This window comes from Camellia sinensis, chromosome 5 (genome assembly GCF_055761805.1).
Source record: "Camellia sinensis isolate YWXY chromosome 5, ASM5576180v1, whole genome shotgun sequence".
In the NCBI taxonomy this organism is placed as follows: Eukaryota; Viridiplantae; Streptophyta; class Magnoliopsida; order Ericales; family Theaceae; genus Camellia; species Camellia sinensis.
This window is the reverse complement of record NC_138965.1, coordinates 9,326,455-9,343,964: the sequence shown is the minus strand read 5'-3', so window position 1 is coordinate 9,343,964 and position 17,510 is coordinate 9,326,455. Positions and strand designations below refer to the sequence as shown.

At 32.9% G+C, this 17,510-nt stretch overlaps 1 protein-coding gene across 4 annotated transcripts; it reads left to right on the top strand.

The window, feature by feature from the left end:
* The first annotated feature begins 1,633 nt into the window (after positions 1–1,633).
* LOC114280421 (uncharacterized) lies at positions 1,634–17,246 on the top strand. 4 transcript variants are annotated; one of them, XM_028222788.2, is made up of 10 exons: positions 1,634–1,771; positions 1,897–2,069; positions 3,162–3,992; positions 4,074–4,540; positions 4,813–6,522; positions 9,666–9,780; positions 9,891–9,980; positions 13,559–13,624; positions 13,719–13,814; positions 16,718–17,246. In XM_028222788.2, the coding sequence occupies exons 2-10, from the start codon at positions 1,938–1,940 to the stop codon at positions 16,838–16,840; spliced, it is 3,630 nt and encodes a 1,209-aa protein (XP_028078589.1). In that variant the 5' UTR covers positions 1,634–1,771; positions 1,897–1,937; the 3' UTR covers positions 16,841–17,246. The 4 variants fall into 4 exon arrangements, with proteins under 4 accessions (XP_028078589.1, XP_028078587.1, XP_028078588.1 ...); XM_028222786.2 differs by lacking the exon at positions 16,718–17,246 and adding an exon at positions 14,531–15,116; XM_028222787.2 differs by lacking the exon at positions 16,718–17,246 and adding an exon at positions 14,531–15,116 and having other exon boundaries at positions 1,656–1,771; positions 1,933–2,069.
* The last annotated feature ends 264 nt before the right edge of the window (positions 17,247–17,510 follow it).

Below are 17,510 nucleotides of genomic sequence, written 5' to 3'. Positions count from 1 at the left end.
TGCACACAAAGACCTCTTTTGGCAACTAGGTTAAGAGTCAATTTATTGACTTTTTAGTTTTTTTTAGTCACATTACCTCTTTATTTTTTTTGCATATTTAAAATTTTTTTTCAAAAAATCAACTTCTAACCTACTTCTTAAGATAGGCCAAAATAGCAAAAACATCTAACATAATCAAAAAAAAGAAAAAAGAAAAAGTACAACACACAATTTTGTAGGTGATTCTATAAAATTGTCTAAATCCACAGCTCACATTAGTTCTACTCTGCTGAAAGGAGATAAAAAAACACAATCCTACTGCATGCGAAAATAACAAAATAACCATCTCAAACTTAGATTAAAAAAAAGAAAAAAAAAAAGAAAAAAAAGCCTGTACATATCTAATTACATTTTTATTAATCTCGTCATTTTTTTTAATACACTTTTAGAATTGAATTTGTTGCTAAAAAAATTAATGTGTTACATAAATATTATTTTTTATATTTTTCTTGAAAGAAGATTCATAATTTCTTTACATTTTATCACAATTAAAATATAATTTTCACAATTAAAACATAATTTTCACAAATGTTGAAATCCTAAAAAAATTATCAAAAAAATTATACAATACTTATATAGGTGTGGATCTCATAAATATTTTTTTGATAATTCGGTATTTGATCTACTAGATCGACTAATCCAAACAATCAAGTATAAATGTGAGTCTCATATGATATAAGTTCTACACCAATATGAGTGTTATGTAATAGGGCTGAGCAAGCGATCCGTGAAATCCGTAATCCGATCCAGTCCAGTCCAATCCGATAGGTTTGGATTGGTTTTTTGAATCCGCGGTTCGGTTCCGGATTGAAGAATTAAAAATCCGTAGTCTACGGATTGGTTCCGGATTGAACCCCACGGTTCCGGATTGGAACCGATCCGAACCGTATACAAATAGTCTATATTTTTATTATACATCCTCCCCCATAGTATCTTCTCTTAATTCTATATAAAATCTAAACTCAAACTTAAAACCATATAATATCTTCTTTTATTACTCTTGTTTGTTGGTTTTTAGTTTTAATTTGTAATGGTTTAAATACTTATAGTGAAACCAATTTTCTTATGGTTGTTTAAATTTTAGAACAATATGTCGCTATTATAGAAAAATATGTTGCTATTGTGGAACTAATATAGCGTTATTTATATTTTTATAAAATTAAAGTGTTGTAAATATATTTTTGTTATTTAATTATGTGAATCCGTGGTCCTAAACCGATCCAATCCGTATTTAAATGGATTGGTTTGGATTGGTTCCATGATTTAAACGGATTGGATTGGTTCTAATATTTTAGGAACCGTAGAAAACGGATTGGTCCTGATTTTGTCCCAATCCGGTCCAATCCGGACCATGCTCACCCCTATTATGTAAAATTTGTGATAATTTTTTAAAAGTCCTTTACCTTGTTATAATTTTAGCAAAATTCATAGATTATCAATCCAATCCTTCACTCTAGGCTAACAACATGGCCACATTAAAAAAAAAAAAAAAAAAAAAAAAAAAAAAAAAAAAAAAAAAAATCATTTGAAAGAGGGAAACACGGGTTAACCCATTTAATCCAACCCGAGTAGAACCCTCATTCTACGGGTCCATAATAACCCTTTCAAACCCGAACCAAGCCCGTCCAAACACGTCCCCAAAACCTCTAACCCCACTTCTGCAAAACCCTTGCTCCTGGTTATCCTTGGCAATGACAACATAGAGTCGGCAAAGCATACCACAAACACCATGGTAACTGTCCTCTCTCTCTCTCTCTCTCTATATATATATATATACTAATGCTGCAACTACTCAACTCAATGTGAGTCTTTTCCGAGTGTTTGTTCTATTTATTGATTTATTTATTTAATTTACAGAGGTGGGTATTCGTCTCTGAATCATTTCTTGGACAGCTTTAATGGCGATTTCTCAATGGCTTCAGACTAGTTTATTTGCTGCCACCACCACCACCTCCACAACTACCAATTGTCGTTTTTTCTTCAGAAACTTTGCCACCTGTCCTTCTCAGCTTCGGCCCGTCATGGCTAAGGTTCTCAATTTACTCTCCTATACATATAATTTTACTTGCACACATACAAATTACAATCTTTATCTGTATATCTGTGTTTTATGTTTGACATAACAATTGAAATTGGGCAATAAGAAATGTTTTTTTTTTTTTTTTTTGATCGGGAGCAATAAGAAATGTTGGTAAAACAAAAAAAAAAGTTTGTAATTTTATGTGCTTGTTTTTATTCCAGAATTTCTGGATGGAAGTGCAAGGTGATGAAAAATGATAGATTGAATTGGGCATGCTGAAAGTCCTTTCCTTTTAAGTTAACAAGAAACTCAATTTGTGCCTTTCACAAGCATTTATCAATTAGCACGCCTATTTGGTCAATTTCTTCTCTTTTTTTTTTTTTTTTTTTTTTTTTTTTTTTTTTTGTGAGTTTGGATCAAGACATGAGAAAAGAAAGGAAATGATTGGAGTTTCTCACATAGGTGAGAAAAGAAGAGAAATGATTGTGGTTTTTCACCTTCTTATTTGGATAGACAATGATTAAAAGAGGATACGTTTGTCTTTTAATTTTACTTGCTTTGTAATTAAAAGGGTAATTAAGGTATTATAATTTTTTTGTAAAGAGTAATCTTGGTTTCTCACCAAATCTCACCGCTTTTGGTAAGTAACAAAACTTAAGTTTGGAGTGATTTATCTTTCTCACCATTACTCACCTCATTAATCATCTAAACAAGTGATGAGAAACCTCATTCTCTTCATTTCTTTTCTTTTCTCACCAATCCTCAATCCAAACGGAGTGTAGGTTCCAGCAGAATTGGATTAAGTTTACAGGCTTGTCGTTTTTTCTTTATGCATCATGTAATCCATATGTTCAATTATCCTGATTGCTTTATTGACAAATGATTTTATTTGTTTGTGGACTAACTTTAAAAACCCATATGGACCAAAGAGGCAATGGTCTTTTTTAGATAATGGTAAACAATGTTATTGTTTGATATGTAACAGTGATCGCTTCTTACTACTGTTATCCTTTTCTTTTCTTTTCTTTTTTTGTCATGCTATTCATTTTTTCTCTTTTGTTGATGGTAAGAGTTTTGTTGTTGTCTGGAATTATTGTTACAGTTGCAGAACAGGGCGTTGCAGAATTACAATTGCTCTTACTTGCAAAATTCATCATTTTGCATCGGTGATAAGTATGAAAAATGTTTCCAGCTTAGATTTAGAAAGATCAGGGTCTCTTGCATGATCAACGCCAATCAACCAAGAGTTATCAGACTTGTGTCTGAACGAAATTTTCATACTTTTGGAAGCTTTGTTGATGGGTCTACTTGGGCTCTTACCAGTCAGCCCCAACTTAAAGTTGGGCATTCTAATACCATGATGCCTTCGAATATTTTTGGTTATGGATTGAGATCACCTTATTCTGGGGCCTATATTAAGAGGCCTTTTTCTCACATTCCAAAAGCAATAACAAATAAAAATGATAATGTTGGTGTTAAAGATGGAAGGAGTAGTGGGAAAACTTCACCATTGAAGGTTTTCAATAAGCATTGGAAGCGGGCAAAGTCATTGGCTGCTCACAAGAGAAATGTCGAAGGTGGGGCGCAAGTTGCAGCTTCCAATGAGGCACTGGGGATGAATGCTTCTAGCTCTACAAAAACACCTCTTAAAGATACCGATGTGGTGAATTCAAGAAAGAAGTTAGTTGGGGATGTTACTGTGGATGCGAGTTTGGGACCGTCTGTTTCAAGTTCACATGTTAACAATAACAACAAAGTCTCCAAACCTAAAGGAAAACAGAATCAGCAGTCAAGGAGCAAGAAAAACAAAGAACAATGTTCTGGAGCTAATGCTGCTTCTGATGCAGCAGCTGAGCCAGGAGCTTCTAAAAGAGTTTCTCAAGCAAACAAATCCAATACAAGCAAAAAGAACCAGTCTTCACCTGCTTCAGACGTTAGCAAATTTCACTTGTATAATTATCAAGTTTAGTTTTTATTTTGTTGCATTGTGTTAACTAACACTGCAGTTTTTCAGAATAATTCTAACGGGAACACACCCATGGAAGTGGCTGATAGTTCTGTTTCAACAAAGCAGCAGTCTGAAAGGACAACTGGGAAATCTCGTAGAAAGGGAAAATCTATAAAAGAAACTAATGTTTTAGTCAAAACCCATGAAGCACCACAAGTTTCATCTGGCAATGAGCTGGCACAGAAAAAAACCCCCCACACGAATGGCAAAGCTAAGCCTCAGGGACAAATGAGAATGCAGCTGTTGTATCCTCCTACTGGGAAATCTGTGGTGGTTGTGGAGTCTGTCACAAAGGCAAAAGTTATTCAGGCCTACCTGGGTAACATGTTTGAAGTTCTACCTAGCTATGGTCATGTAAGAGACTTGGCTGCAAGGTCTGGATCTGTGCGGCCTGATGATGATTTTAGTATGGTATGGGAGGTTCCATCTGCTGCTTGGACTCATCTTAAGAGTATCAAGGTTGCTCTAAGCGGGTATGATGCTTTCTTTCTTTTTAATCGCTGTTGTCAGAAAATTATCTGTGTGGCAACTGAAGTATTTTGAAATGAACATTTGTATGGTTATAATCAACAATTCACCATATGGTTGCTGAATCAGATTCTTTTTAATGTGCTTTGATAATTCAATCTAAGATCTTTTAGCTGTGATAGAAAATGGTTTTGTCATTTTTAAGTAGGCTATCTTTTTATCTTGTTTAATTGTTTTTGGTGTGCCATTTTCTCACATTCTCTTCCTTGTTCCTCAGAGCAGAAAATCTTATTCTTGCATCAGATCCCGATCGTGAAGGAGAGGCTATTGCTTGGCACATCATTGAGATGTTGCAGCAACAAGATGCTTTATGTGAAGATATTAATGTAGCGAGGGTTGTCTTTAATGAAATAACTGAATCTTCTATCAAAAGTGCCTTGCAGGCCCCACGAGAAATTGATGTAAACTTGGTTCATGCTTATCTTGCTCGGCGGGCTCTTGATTACTTGATTGGATTCAACATTTCACCATTGTTATGGAGAAAATTACCTGGTTGCCAGTCAGCTGGACGAGTCCAATCTGCTGCTTTATCTCTTATATGCGATAGAGAAATGGAAATAGATGAATTTAAGCCACAGGAGTATTGGACAGTTGGAGTTGAGTTTAACAAAATGAACAACTCTTTTTCATCAAATTTGATTCAATTTGATTCCAAAAAGTTAAACCAACTCTCAATTAGTTCTCAGACAGAGGCCAAGGACATTGAAAAGAAGATTAAGTCATCTAATTTCAAAGTGGTTGGATCTAAAAGAAACAAAATTCGGAAAAACCCTCCGACTCCTTATATAACATCAACACTACAGCAAGATGCTGCAAACAAATTACATTTTAATGCAACGTATACGATGAAACTGGCACAGAAACTGTATGAGGGTGTTCAATTGTCAGATGGCAGGGCAGCTGGATTGATAACATACATGAGAACAGATGGATCGCACATTTCTGATGAAGCTTCAAAGGACATTCGCTCCTTGGTTGTTGAAAGATATGGACAGAATTTTGCATCAGAGAGTACTCGTAAATATTTTAAGAAGGTGAAGAATGCTCAAGAGGCCCATGAGGCAATTAGACCCACTGATATCCGGAGATTGCCCTCAATGCTGGTTGGAATACTTGATGAAGATTCTTCGAAGTTGTATGCTCTTATTTGGGCTCGTACAATGGCGTGCCAAATGGAACAAGCTAGCATTGATCAGATACAAGTTGATATTGGGAATGCTGATCAGTCCATTACTCTTCGATCAACATGCTCGAGAGTTGGATTTCTTGGATACCAGGTAGTCTACAACGATTTGGAAACTAGAGCAATAAGATCTAACGAAAATGAAGGAAATGATCGCAATGAAGCTTTTGAAGTTCTCAGCAATCTGAAATCAAGGGATTCATTGTGTCTTGGTGAAGTGGAACTCAAGCAGCACCATACACAGCCTCCGCCACGCTACTCTGAGGGATCATTGGTTAAAAAGCTGGAGGAGCTTGGCATAGGAAGACCTTCCACATATGCAAGTACACTGAAAGTTTTACAGGATAGAAATTATGTGACTGTAAAAAGTCGAATATTATATCCAGAATTTCGTGGTCGCATGGTCTCAGCATTTTTGTGCCACCATTTCTCTGAGATCACAGATTATAGTTTTACCGCCGATATGGAAACAGAACTTGACAATGTTTCTGCGGGATTGACTGAATGGAAAGGCCTACTCAGAGATTATTGGACAAGGTTCAGAAAATATTGTGATCGTGCTGCTGTTGTCCATATTCATCAGGTGGAGAAGATGTTGGAAAAAACATTTGGGGATTTCTTGTTTTCTTCTCTTCCTGATAAAAGCAGGTCATGCCCAAGTTGTTTGGAAGGCACATTGATTTTCAAAGTTAGTAGGTTTGGTGCTGGTTATTTTATAGGCTGTGATCAACACCCAAAGTGCAAGTGAGTATGATCTTGCATGATTTTAATTTTTTTCCTTCCCCATTTCATATGTATATGCATGTATTTTCACTCATTTATGTTTTATTTTATGCTGGTGCAACTTTTCTGTGCGTATGCATGTGTGATCATCTGTGCCAGTGCATGTTTGTCATATTTAGTTGTTCTCTCTAATTATTTTCCTTCTATTTTATCTTTTGCTCATATAAAGTATGCTACAAACGCATTTTGTTCTTTCTTTTCTTTCCCGAAGTCCATATTATGAGTGTTCAGGCACTATCTGGCGATCTGTGGTTCTGCCTTTGTGCTTGGTGAAGGTTTTGAAGGATTGTATCTATTTTTACTTAAATCATTGGTAGCATAGTAGTCCATAAACCAAGAAGTTGTGAAACCTACTCAAATATTTGTTCCAATAATGCTTTTGTTCCGAAAATGGTGGTTTAGGAGGTATCCTTTATATGGATGTATGGTGACTCTAGATATCAAATATATAAAGCAAAGTGTATAGGCCCCGTTTGGTGTAGCTGTTAAAATAGCTTATAGATTATAGCTTAACAAATTATAGATTATGACTTTAATCAGAAGTTGTTAATCTGTTTGGTGTAACTGTTGGGTTATAGATTTAAGTTGCTGAGTAGTGTTTGTTAAATAAGCTGTGAAATAGCTTTTTCAATTAATTTTTATTTTTTGTTTGTCTACATTTCTCATAAAAAATAATAATAATAATCTATAGTCCATTTGAGTCTTTTTCTATTTTTAAAAAAATAAAAAAATTTAAGAGTATAACCATAAATTAACATGTCCACAGCAGAAGCTGATAATCAGAAGCAAGGGGTGAGCAGCTTCTCAGAATCAGCTTTTTTGAGTTAAAATAAGCTGTTAGAATCAGAAGCTGTTTGAAATAAGTTTAATCAAACAGTCCAAAATAACTTTTTCAAAGCTAAAAGCCATAAGTTGGCTCTGAAAAGCTGAAACAAACGCCCCCATAAGAGATCTCTATAGGAAACTAAAGAAAGAGTAACAATAACTGTCACATGTTTTTTATGTTGCTTGAGTGGTCACTGTATTGGTGTTTTCTTTTTTCTAAGGTTTTACTGTTTATGACTGTGCATGGTTTAGTATAGAAATACGAGGGTTAGAGGAAGGCTAGCTCTCATAAATTACCTTCTAGTGTTTTCTACCTTTTTGTGTTTTCTATTATATTTTGTCACCACCCCTACTTGTTTCAAATATGATTTCATTTTTTGCATCCCAACCTATGTGGCTAAGAGTGGAGAAGTTTAAATGGATCTCCCATGTGGTAGTTGCATGATGAATTTGCATATCGATTAATGTAGTTGACTTGATGTAGTTTGTGGTCTGTAATGCTGTCAGGGCAGTGTTTGAGCATTAGGAAGTTCAGGTTGTTAAACCAGCTTTATCAGGGTAAGTAGCTGTGAGATGCATTAAAGAGAATAGCATGAAACTTAGAATAGTGCTTCTTACTGTTGATTTTGTGGTACACTTGGTGAAAGAAAGGTCATAGGGTTTGCAAATGAAGGCGGTCAGAATTGTCTTGTTTTTAAAAGTGAGAACAATTTGAGGAACAATGTGCTAGAATTTCTGGCCATTTTTTTTTTCACGATATGGTATTGAATAAATGGAAAAAGGTAGGAAAAGTGGTGTAGGGAAAGTGTGATGAACACTTTCTTTCCTAATATTTTACTAGATTGATTTAGGCTGGTGTATGATGGGATCTCTTTCAGAAATAGTCTGAAAGCTTAGTAAAATAGTTTGTGAAAGTGTAAAGGGGTAAATTTCTGCACTTTTGATTGGACATAAACAGACAATTTTTGCTGTTTTAACAGGTGCTGTTAACGGTGCATGAATAGATGTAACTTGTAAGTGCTGGTTGGTTTCCTTTCATGGTGATAGCTTGGGTGTTTTGAGTACAAGCATGGTTGGCTTCTTAAATAGGTATTTTAAGGGGTAGAACAATTTTTGATCAGATTCAGTTCTTGGTTTTAGAAGGCTTTAAGGTGCAGAAATTACAAGGAAGACAAAGAAGTTAACAATACGTTCTTGCAAACATCACAACTGGAGTTAGATTTGAATCACACAATCCTTAGAAAGCATAATAGTTGGATAAAGTCTTTAACATTCACCATTGAATTAGAAAAATTGTATTACTTCATATAGCTTGAGATAACCCCTAATCTAGACAATGACTCCAATCCAATGGTAGAAACTAATGACTTTGACTTCTAGAAAAACAACCAACAATTGCATTGTCAAAGTGAGACCAATTTACTACAATGTTTCATGGGTGACCATTATAGTCCATGTAGGACAAAATATCAAAGCTATGAAAATGACCCCAGTCCAAGACCTTGAAAAAAAGGAAAAGAAAAGAACAACAATTTATAATTTTGACGAGCACCACAAGAACACAAAGAAACCAAAATAGAAGGTTTGATTCAAACTGAAACTTGATTTCTAGTGGCTCCAAGTGAGTCATGGCTCAAAACAATGATGATTTTTAACCTTTGTTGCTTTTTCAAATCTTTTTGTTGCTCATCTTTTGCGCTGCATTAGAGCAAGTTAAGGTTGATTAGGGCTTGGTAGGATATCAATTTGGGATGAAAGAGAGGCTGTTCTAAAATTGTGGGAAGGAACTATGAGAATGATGGGAGATTAGTAAATACCACAGCCTTTCTCTGTTTTTAAGGCTTCTTTTTTTATAGTACAAGGACATAGCTTTTGTTTGTTGATCGTTTTAGCATAAACCAAAATGAGTTTCCAGTAATCTTGTTTCATGTTTAGTCTTTGTATAGTTACGGTCACAACTTTAGGACAATTATGGTTTCATTTTTTTTTTTAATTTAGTTTTTTGATTAGGAAATATTAAATTGATTTTGACTATATATACTTTTAATCTGAAAAAGCTTTTTAATGTTTTTGCATTTTTATAATGGACAAGTTTCTTTAAACTAATGATAAATAAATTAAGTATAAATATGAATTAGTAACTCTTAATTTATTCATATTTAATTTATAATTGATCAATTTTAAGCTTTTCAAGTTTTGATTGCGAGCAACTTTTATTGATAAATAATCTTTTGTTATTTGATCACTATAAATAGCTTTTATGTTTGGGCTGTTTGCAGGTACATTGCTAAGACATTGTATGGTGATGATGATGATGAAGATGTTACTCCTGAAAATAACGGCACAGTGGAGGAGCCAAAACTTTTAGGTCTTCATCCCGGATTAAATGAGAAGGTTTTCCTTGTTTTGATTTGACATTAATTATGTGAAAAATGAATCTTTATCATCTTCAGAAGCTTATTACTTTTTTTAATGTATGTAATGGAATTCTTTTTATCTTTTAGATTCTCTTGAAGAATGGTCCGTATGGGTTCTATGTACAGCTTGGTGAGGACAGGAAGGGATACTTGCCTAAAAGAGCTTCTGTTTCCCAAGTATGTATGCCTCATTTGTATTTATAATGTGACTATTAAATTTTGGAGCTTTAATTCCTGGTCTAGTGCCATTAACTGCATATATGTAAATGCTTAAGTTAAGCATCTATGCATCGTTTTGTTCTCAAGTAAATTAGGGATGAATACTTAGCCACTACTGATCATTAAGTAAGCCTTGTGATGTTAATCTGTGGGTCAGATGCAAAGAGTTGGGTCATGCTGGTTTGGTTTATTTGGTTATTCAAATCAAGCCTGCAAAATTCAAGAATTCCATGCATATGCGGAGTGGATTGATATCAATAAATCTAAACATAAATTTGTGTGTGATGTTATCATAAAATCTATAAACCTAAGACTGAACATACACATATGCAGAGATTCTAGAATGCTCTCGCATGCTTTTCTCTCTTTATGCAAGCATTCATGTTCTGACACATGTTCTCTTGGAAGAAGAATACACCTGGTGGAATGTGTCTTTTAGTTTGGGTATTTGTGTTGTGAATTGCAATAAAAAAAAAGTTAATGTTAGATTAACATTAATTTTTCCCATATTTTATTATATTAATAATATGTGCATGGACTTTGTTAACAAAATAAACATTTAAAGGGACAAAGTGCACTTTTCTTTTTCTTTCCTTTATTTTTATTTTATATTTTAAATAAAGCGAAAAAAAGATGGATTATAAAAGATTAGGGACACGTATAAAATTTCGAAGGGGCCAACTTGAAGAACTCTTATACAGGTATAGGTTGATTTGTAATTTTAAGAGAGTTGAGGTGGGCGCTGCCCTCTCTGGGCCAATGCTGGGTCTGCCATGAGTCACATGAAAATCTAGCTTCTTCTGTTGATGATACCCATTTCCAGAGTGTTTTCTTTTCTTTTTGTTGTCAGTATTGTAGATGCAGACTGCAGTAGTCATTGTTGTTTTTCCTATTATTATCTGAATCCAGTAGTATGTCATTTTTATTGTGGTTAATGAATAATTTTTGTTTGTTGATATATAGCCTCTGTTCCTCATGTTTCATCAGTATTGAATAATTAAAAGTAGAATACAAAAATATGCATGCTGATGACACTAGTCACATCATCCTCCCAGAATATCCCTACTACTTTTGTAGTTTATTTCAGAAATTCCATTAATCTTTAAAGCAATATTTTTTCTTATACTTGACCTTGCAGGTTGTTTTTTTTCACTACTTCCATCCATGTTTTTTAAGATTAAGACTTCTCGATTTTTTGGAAGGTTCTCCTGTACCTGCATAATCCTCACTGACTGAATAATGACTCATTTGTTATTCCTGAAAATCATCGCTGCTTCGGGCAGCTATCATTTGGTCATCAATCTGTCTCAGTCTCAGACTTGCTTTGGATCATTCGGTCATCAATCTTCTTTTGTACTTCACGTCTTTCATCTTTTCCTTGTCTGGGTCCAACTCATGAAACATTTTGGTATTAGAATATCTAGCTTTGTGCCAATCTAATTTTGTTGAAGTTGAAAGTCGCCTGTCATTCATTGACATGTTAGCTTCTTCTAATTTTTAATTCAGTTTTTATTGGTATACAATTTTACCATGCGAAACTTGTTTGGTTCCTGTTTTCAGGATTTACTTTTCAAAAAATTGAAATTTTTTGTCTTCTGTATTTTTTTTATTTTCACTGAATTTTTTTAATATTCTAAGCAATTTTTTTTTAATTTTTAGATATACCTAACATAAATACACTTAAAAAGTATAATATTTGTGAAATAAATCTTTAGAAACTTCACTAATACACAAATAAATAAATAAATAAATAAAGAAGAAAAAAATGAGAATTTAGTACATTTTTTGTATTCTTGTGTATTTATTGATTTTTTAAAATATTTTTTTTATAAATATTTTACTTTTTAGATATATCTAAGTAAGGGGCATCTAAAAAAGTAAAAAAAATTGCCTAAAATTTTAAAAATATTTACTAAAAACAAAAAACTTAATTTCTAGAAAATTGAATCCATAAAATTGAAACCAAACATTATTATTATTATTATTATTATTATTATTATTATTTATTTTTTTTGTCTTTATAAAAAGGATGCAAATAAAAGAATATAACTAATGTATGACTTATTTGCAATTATATAACTATAAAATGTCAAAACAAAATTTAGTAGTTTGTTTAATGCCCCTTCTTAAAAACCTTAACTTAGTGAAGCTTCTACTAAGGTTTTTAAATGCCAAAGTTGGTATGTATTAATGTATTTTTCATCGATTTTTTTCTATTTTTATTATAGAGAAAATGATTCCTTCCCCTAAGGGGAGTACTTGGAGGATAACTGCACTTGGCCATGATGCAATAATTTGGTGCCCAAAAATGCTGGCTGTTGTTGGTTAATCTTAGACTAGAAAGCACGGATACGGATATGAGGTAAGGATACGATACGATACGGATACGGCGACACAGCAAAACCTAAAAAAGTAGGATACGGGTACGGTTAGGATACGTTTGTAAAAAATAAAAAATAAATAAATTATTAATAGTGAGTTACACATAAGCTCAAAAATGTTGAGAAACCACAGAAACTTTATGATGCAAAATATTAATCTTTAAAAACTAGTTATTAATTTAAGGCAGTAGCTAGTTTAGTTTTTAAATTTTCAATAGGTTTTGCAAATATTTCATTTCAATATCAAGTCTAATATGTTGATATTATAATATCAAAACAGTCCACAACTTGACACTATGCTTTTTCCTTTTGCACTAGTCAAAAATATTCTATGCAAGTTTATTTGCTTGTTTATTTATTGATATTTAATTTTACTATTGTTATATTATCTTATTAATCTTTACTTCTATGTAGTTATAGGGGACATGCATGATACAATGAAGATATATCAATTTGATGAATTCTATTACTTTAGCTTACTATGTTATTTTTATAAAAAAAACTAAGCAATGTATTGTAAAAATATTCTATTTATCCGCTCAATTATATTATATTGTGATGTTATGTAAGAAATGATACAATTCTAATTTTGTAAAAGGAGTAATATGTGACTTGGAGCATTTAATACTTCAAAATTAATTAAGAAGTATCCGATAATATGTGACTTGGAGCATCCGATACTTCAAAACTAAGTATCCGATACTTCAAAATTAATGAAAAATTAATTAAGAAGTATTCGATACTTTTAATAAGTATCTGATACGTATCCGTAAGTATCCAAGGAGTATCGGTATCCAATACGGATACGATACAGATATGTCTTCCTATTTGAAGTATCCATGCTTCATAGATCTTAGAAGTATGGATTATGTGGATGCTCTCTTAGGTTTCTTGGTACATCAAGGCACCTACCAATGGAGAATCGGAGATTGACCTTGGTCCATGCCTTCATTTTATATTATTGTTTCAATATGGCAGTTCATGCATCTGTAAACATGGCCTGTTCCTTTCACCCCCTCAAAAAAATTCAATGATAAAAAATGGCATGCCTGTTATTTAATTCATACATATTTGACTACATTTAATTCATACATGTCTGTTTTTTTGATAAATAACATTTTTTTTTTCTCTCTCTATTTTTTTTTTTTTTTTCAGGTAAAAGATGTAAACTCTATTACCCTGGAAGATGCTATTGATTTGCTACGTTATCCTGTGACATTGGTATGCCTCCATCTAAATAGAGTTCCTTTTTCTATTTTTTTTTATTTTATAGTTTTTGTCACCGTCAAACTCATTTTTCTCGCATCTATGTTAGGGAAACCATCCTGACGATGGCCAGCCAGTTGTGTTGAAGCTTGCAAAGTTTGGATTTTCCATTAGACATCGGCGCACAATTGCACCTGTACCCAAGGTATATCTTTCTTTGTTAAGCATGCCTTTATTAAACAGTTATGATCTTTTAAAGACTTTTTCTTCACTAAATTCAGCTTAAATCTCATATCATAGTAGTCATTTTAACATAAGAAGAAAATTTGGCCCACCATATTAGCCTCCTATAGCAAAACTTTATGAATGGGTTCTTGAAACTGGACAGCTAGTGGAGGCAGCTTAGTTGCACGAAACGGGAATGGGAGAGGGAGCGTGGCCAAGTAAAAGAATTTTAGTTTGGGAGCATTTATATATTATTTTTATTGAAATATTTTTAATTTATCTATATAAGCATTTTTTTAAAAATTTTAATTAACATATATATAGGTTATAAATGAGTTTTAAATTTTTTATTTTTATGCAATATTTAATTAATTAAATACAACATAAAAAATATTTTTAAAAATGAATAGCAAATAAAAATTCATTCTAAATATAAAAACAAAATAATCATCTAAAAAATATAAAAAAAATAAATTAATAAATTCAAACATTATAATAATATTTTAATTTCATTCACATTAATGCTATCATTAAAACACATAGTCCAATAAAAATAATGGAGTGATATTCTTGAACCTGTAAACGCAGAGACTAATAAAAGTAGTGGAGTCATATTTTTTAAAACACTTAAGTCATTACCTTTGAATAAAATTTATTATATTTTTTTTAATAAAATAATATTTATGTTTGTTTTAGAGAGAGAGAATGAGAGCGACAGATGAAGAAGAGAGAGAGATCAATACAGAGAGAAGATTGAGAGCAGACAGAGATCGGGAGTGCTTCTTTCTTGCATCAGATATGCGTTTCCCTCTCTTCAAATTTGTGATTCTACTCCAATTCTTCCTTAGAAGTGCAAAATTGCGCTTCTTCCTCAGATTCATGAGCATCTAAGATGATTCCTGCTACTAAGGGAGGCAGCTCAGTTCAATGCTGGGGTGTATATAGTTCGATTCTCAGCCATACACATTTCGGAGCATTTTTATCAGTTTGTGAAGTAGGTGTAGAAGATGCATAGGCTAGAAGTAGAAAATCTACCCTTAATGTGGCATCATTGGGGGGAGGGGTGAATTATTTTAGATGAATAGGAACACCTAATAAAAATGGAAAATGAACCAATGGAGAACTATGTTAATACATATGTAGAAGTGTTATTAATGGAGTGAAATATAGGTAGTCAGAGTTATTTTGAGGTCCCAAAATAAGGAGATACTGACATTGACATTGAATACTGAACAAGTTGTGCAGACAACAATGAAAAGAATTACTAAAGCGTTGCATGAAAGTTTGTAAAACATAACTAATAAGTAATGATTTGGTAAAACAAAAGAACGGATTTCCAGCATGAAATGCTCATCAGGTAACAACAGGCTTGAGTTGTCTATATATGCTTAATATTGATTAAATTACGCTTGTACCATGCATATATGACATACTTTTAACTAACAAGTACCAACTGATTCCTTTTTGTGTCTTCCCCTTGTGAGCTGGGATGATTGAATCTCAAGTGCCTTGCCATAGATATATTCTGTGCTTGATTTCAAAGACTATACTTAAGGCAAAAGGGACAAATGTAATGCCTCTCCAAAACAAGGAGGGAAATAAAAAAAATAAGAAAAGAAAGAAAGGAAGAAACATACAACTATAGGGAGTATTTTTTATTCTTGCAAAAGCTATGCACAACTTTTCTGAATTATTGAACTGTTGGAAATGCTTCAGTGACAAAACTATAGCTCTGCTAGAGGGCTGCCCCATTAAACTAACAAGAAGAGAGAGAGAGAGTATAACCAACTGGGCTAGTCTAGTTGACCGGAACACCTACATCTCATTAGGAGGTTAAGATTTCAAGTCTTGTCACAGGCAACACTCCCCTTAGGATAAGGCCTTTAATGTACCCCCCAAAAAGAAGATAAGACTATTAATTTAAATAATAAATATATGAATAAACATTTAGGAGTGCAGTCATACGGATTTAGCAGACGGGCTGATATATGGACAAACAGCTGCATACTATATGATACCTTGAATTTAGTGGGTGTATAATCAAATATACCTTTTGGAGTGTAGTCATAGAGATTGAGTTTTGTTGTTTGGAATGGATATGTGATTCATTTAGCAATGTCCTAGCATGTAAATCATGACTGGCAAACAATTGTTGCCCCTTGAACCCAACTGGTGAATTCCTCTTGTAAATCTTCCTGTCATAAATATTTCAAAATTCGGATTAAGTGGATGGAAAATTGGATCAAGAAATTGGGGGAAAAAAATGGAAAGGTGGATCTCTTACAAACTCAAGTGCAGATTTGTGGTATTACGATCTTTAAAATGTATCTCAAGAAAGTCTGGTGAGGAGATTCACCCTGTTGATGAGATTATTATTTCTTGATTAACTTTTTTATTTGTTTTCCTATGCTGGTTCTTCTACTACCAACATGCACATTTTTCCTGCTTCCAAATGACCGCTGTTTGAACCTTCGGTCTATATTTTTTTAATTGAGAATTTGTTTCACATCAAAAAGAAGAGAAAAAATAATGCATGCATAACATTCACCGTATCTAGTTACCCATATAAGTTTGCATGAGATTGTGAGTCAAGTTTTGGGATCCAAACTCCATTGCCTATTAGTAGAAGGGCAAACAGAAACGAAACACACACACACCAAAAAAAAAAAAAGAAGCAAAACAAATACATATAATCTAAAAAACTGCCAAAAAAGAAAAAACAAGAAGCAAAACAAAACTAGTCTTCTTGTTTGTGAATAGATTGTATGTAATTAATTATATATTTGTTTTTCTCTTTATTTATTTATTTATTTATATAGATTTCTTGTTTGTTAACTCTTATTTTGCTTGCATGGTTTTTGCCTATTTAAACCTTTTCTACAGAACTTGAAGCCAAATGATATTAGTTTTGAGAAAGCATTAGAGCTTTTGTTGAGTAAAGATGTAAAACGTTGTGGCCGACCCAAGAGCAAACCAAAGCTTCAAGAGGCCATCGAGGCGATATAGGAATGACAAATTCTATGGCCAAGCTTGAGTACAGAAAATTTAAATGTCTATGAAGTTGGTATGCATATATAGACATCCATTTGCTGAATCATCTCCAATTCTTCCATTTGGTGAAGTTTGATCTGAGCCCATTGCAGGTTGTGTCTAACTCAACTCACACATATATGTGATGGCTGGAAGTGTAGAGTAATGGATGGTAATAGTAACCAATTTTGTTGTAATTCATGATTAAGCTTATAAATATTGTGGCCAACTTTGATTTTCCTTGTGATGTTTCATTCTAAAAGCAATCGAGTATGTAGAGTGTCACACGGGTTCCTTTCTTAATTTTTTTTTTTTTTTTTTTAGAAAAAAAGGTGTCACAGTTATGCTACATTTGTTTTGATGAAAAATATTTTTAGTGAAACATGTTTTCCAGTGTTTGCTTGCAACATTGAAACTAATGTGTTAGAGGTGGTGTTGGTTGTTGTGCTGGTGGTAAAGGTGGCGGCAAGGTGGTGGTCTTGTTAAGTTTTTTATTGGTAAATGTTTTTCTTCTTTTAAAAGTTGGAAATGTTTCATTTGAAATGAGTTCGTTTTTTGTTGAACATGAAAATTGAGTTTTTATTTTTTATTTTTTTTGGGTTAAGCTTTCATTTTTATCAAATATTAGAAAATATAGAAAAAAAAA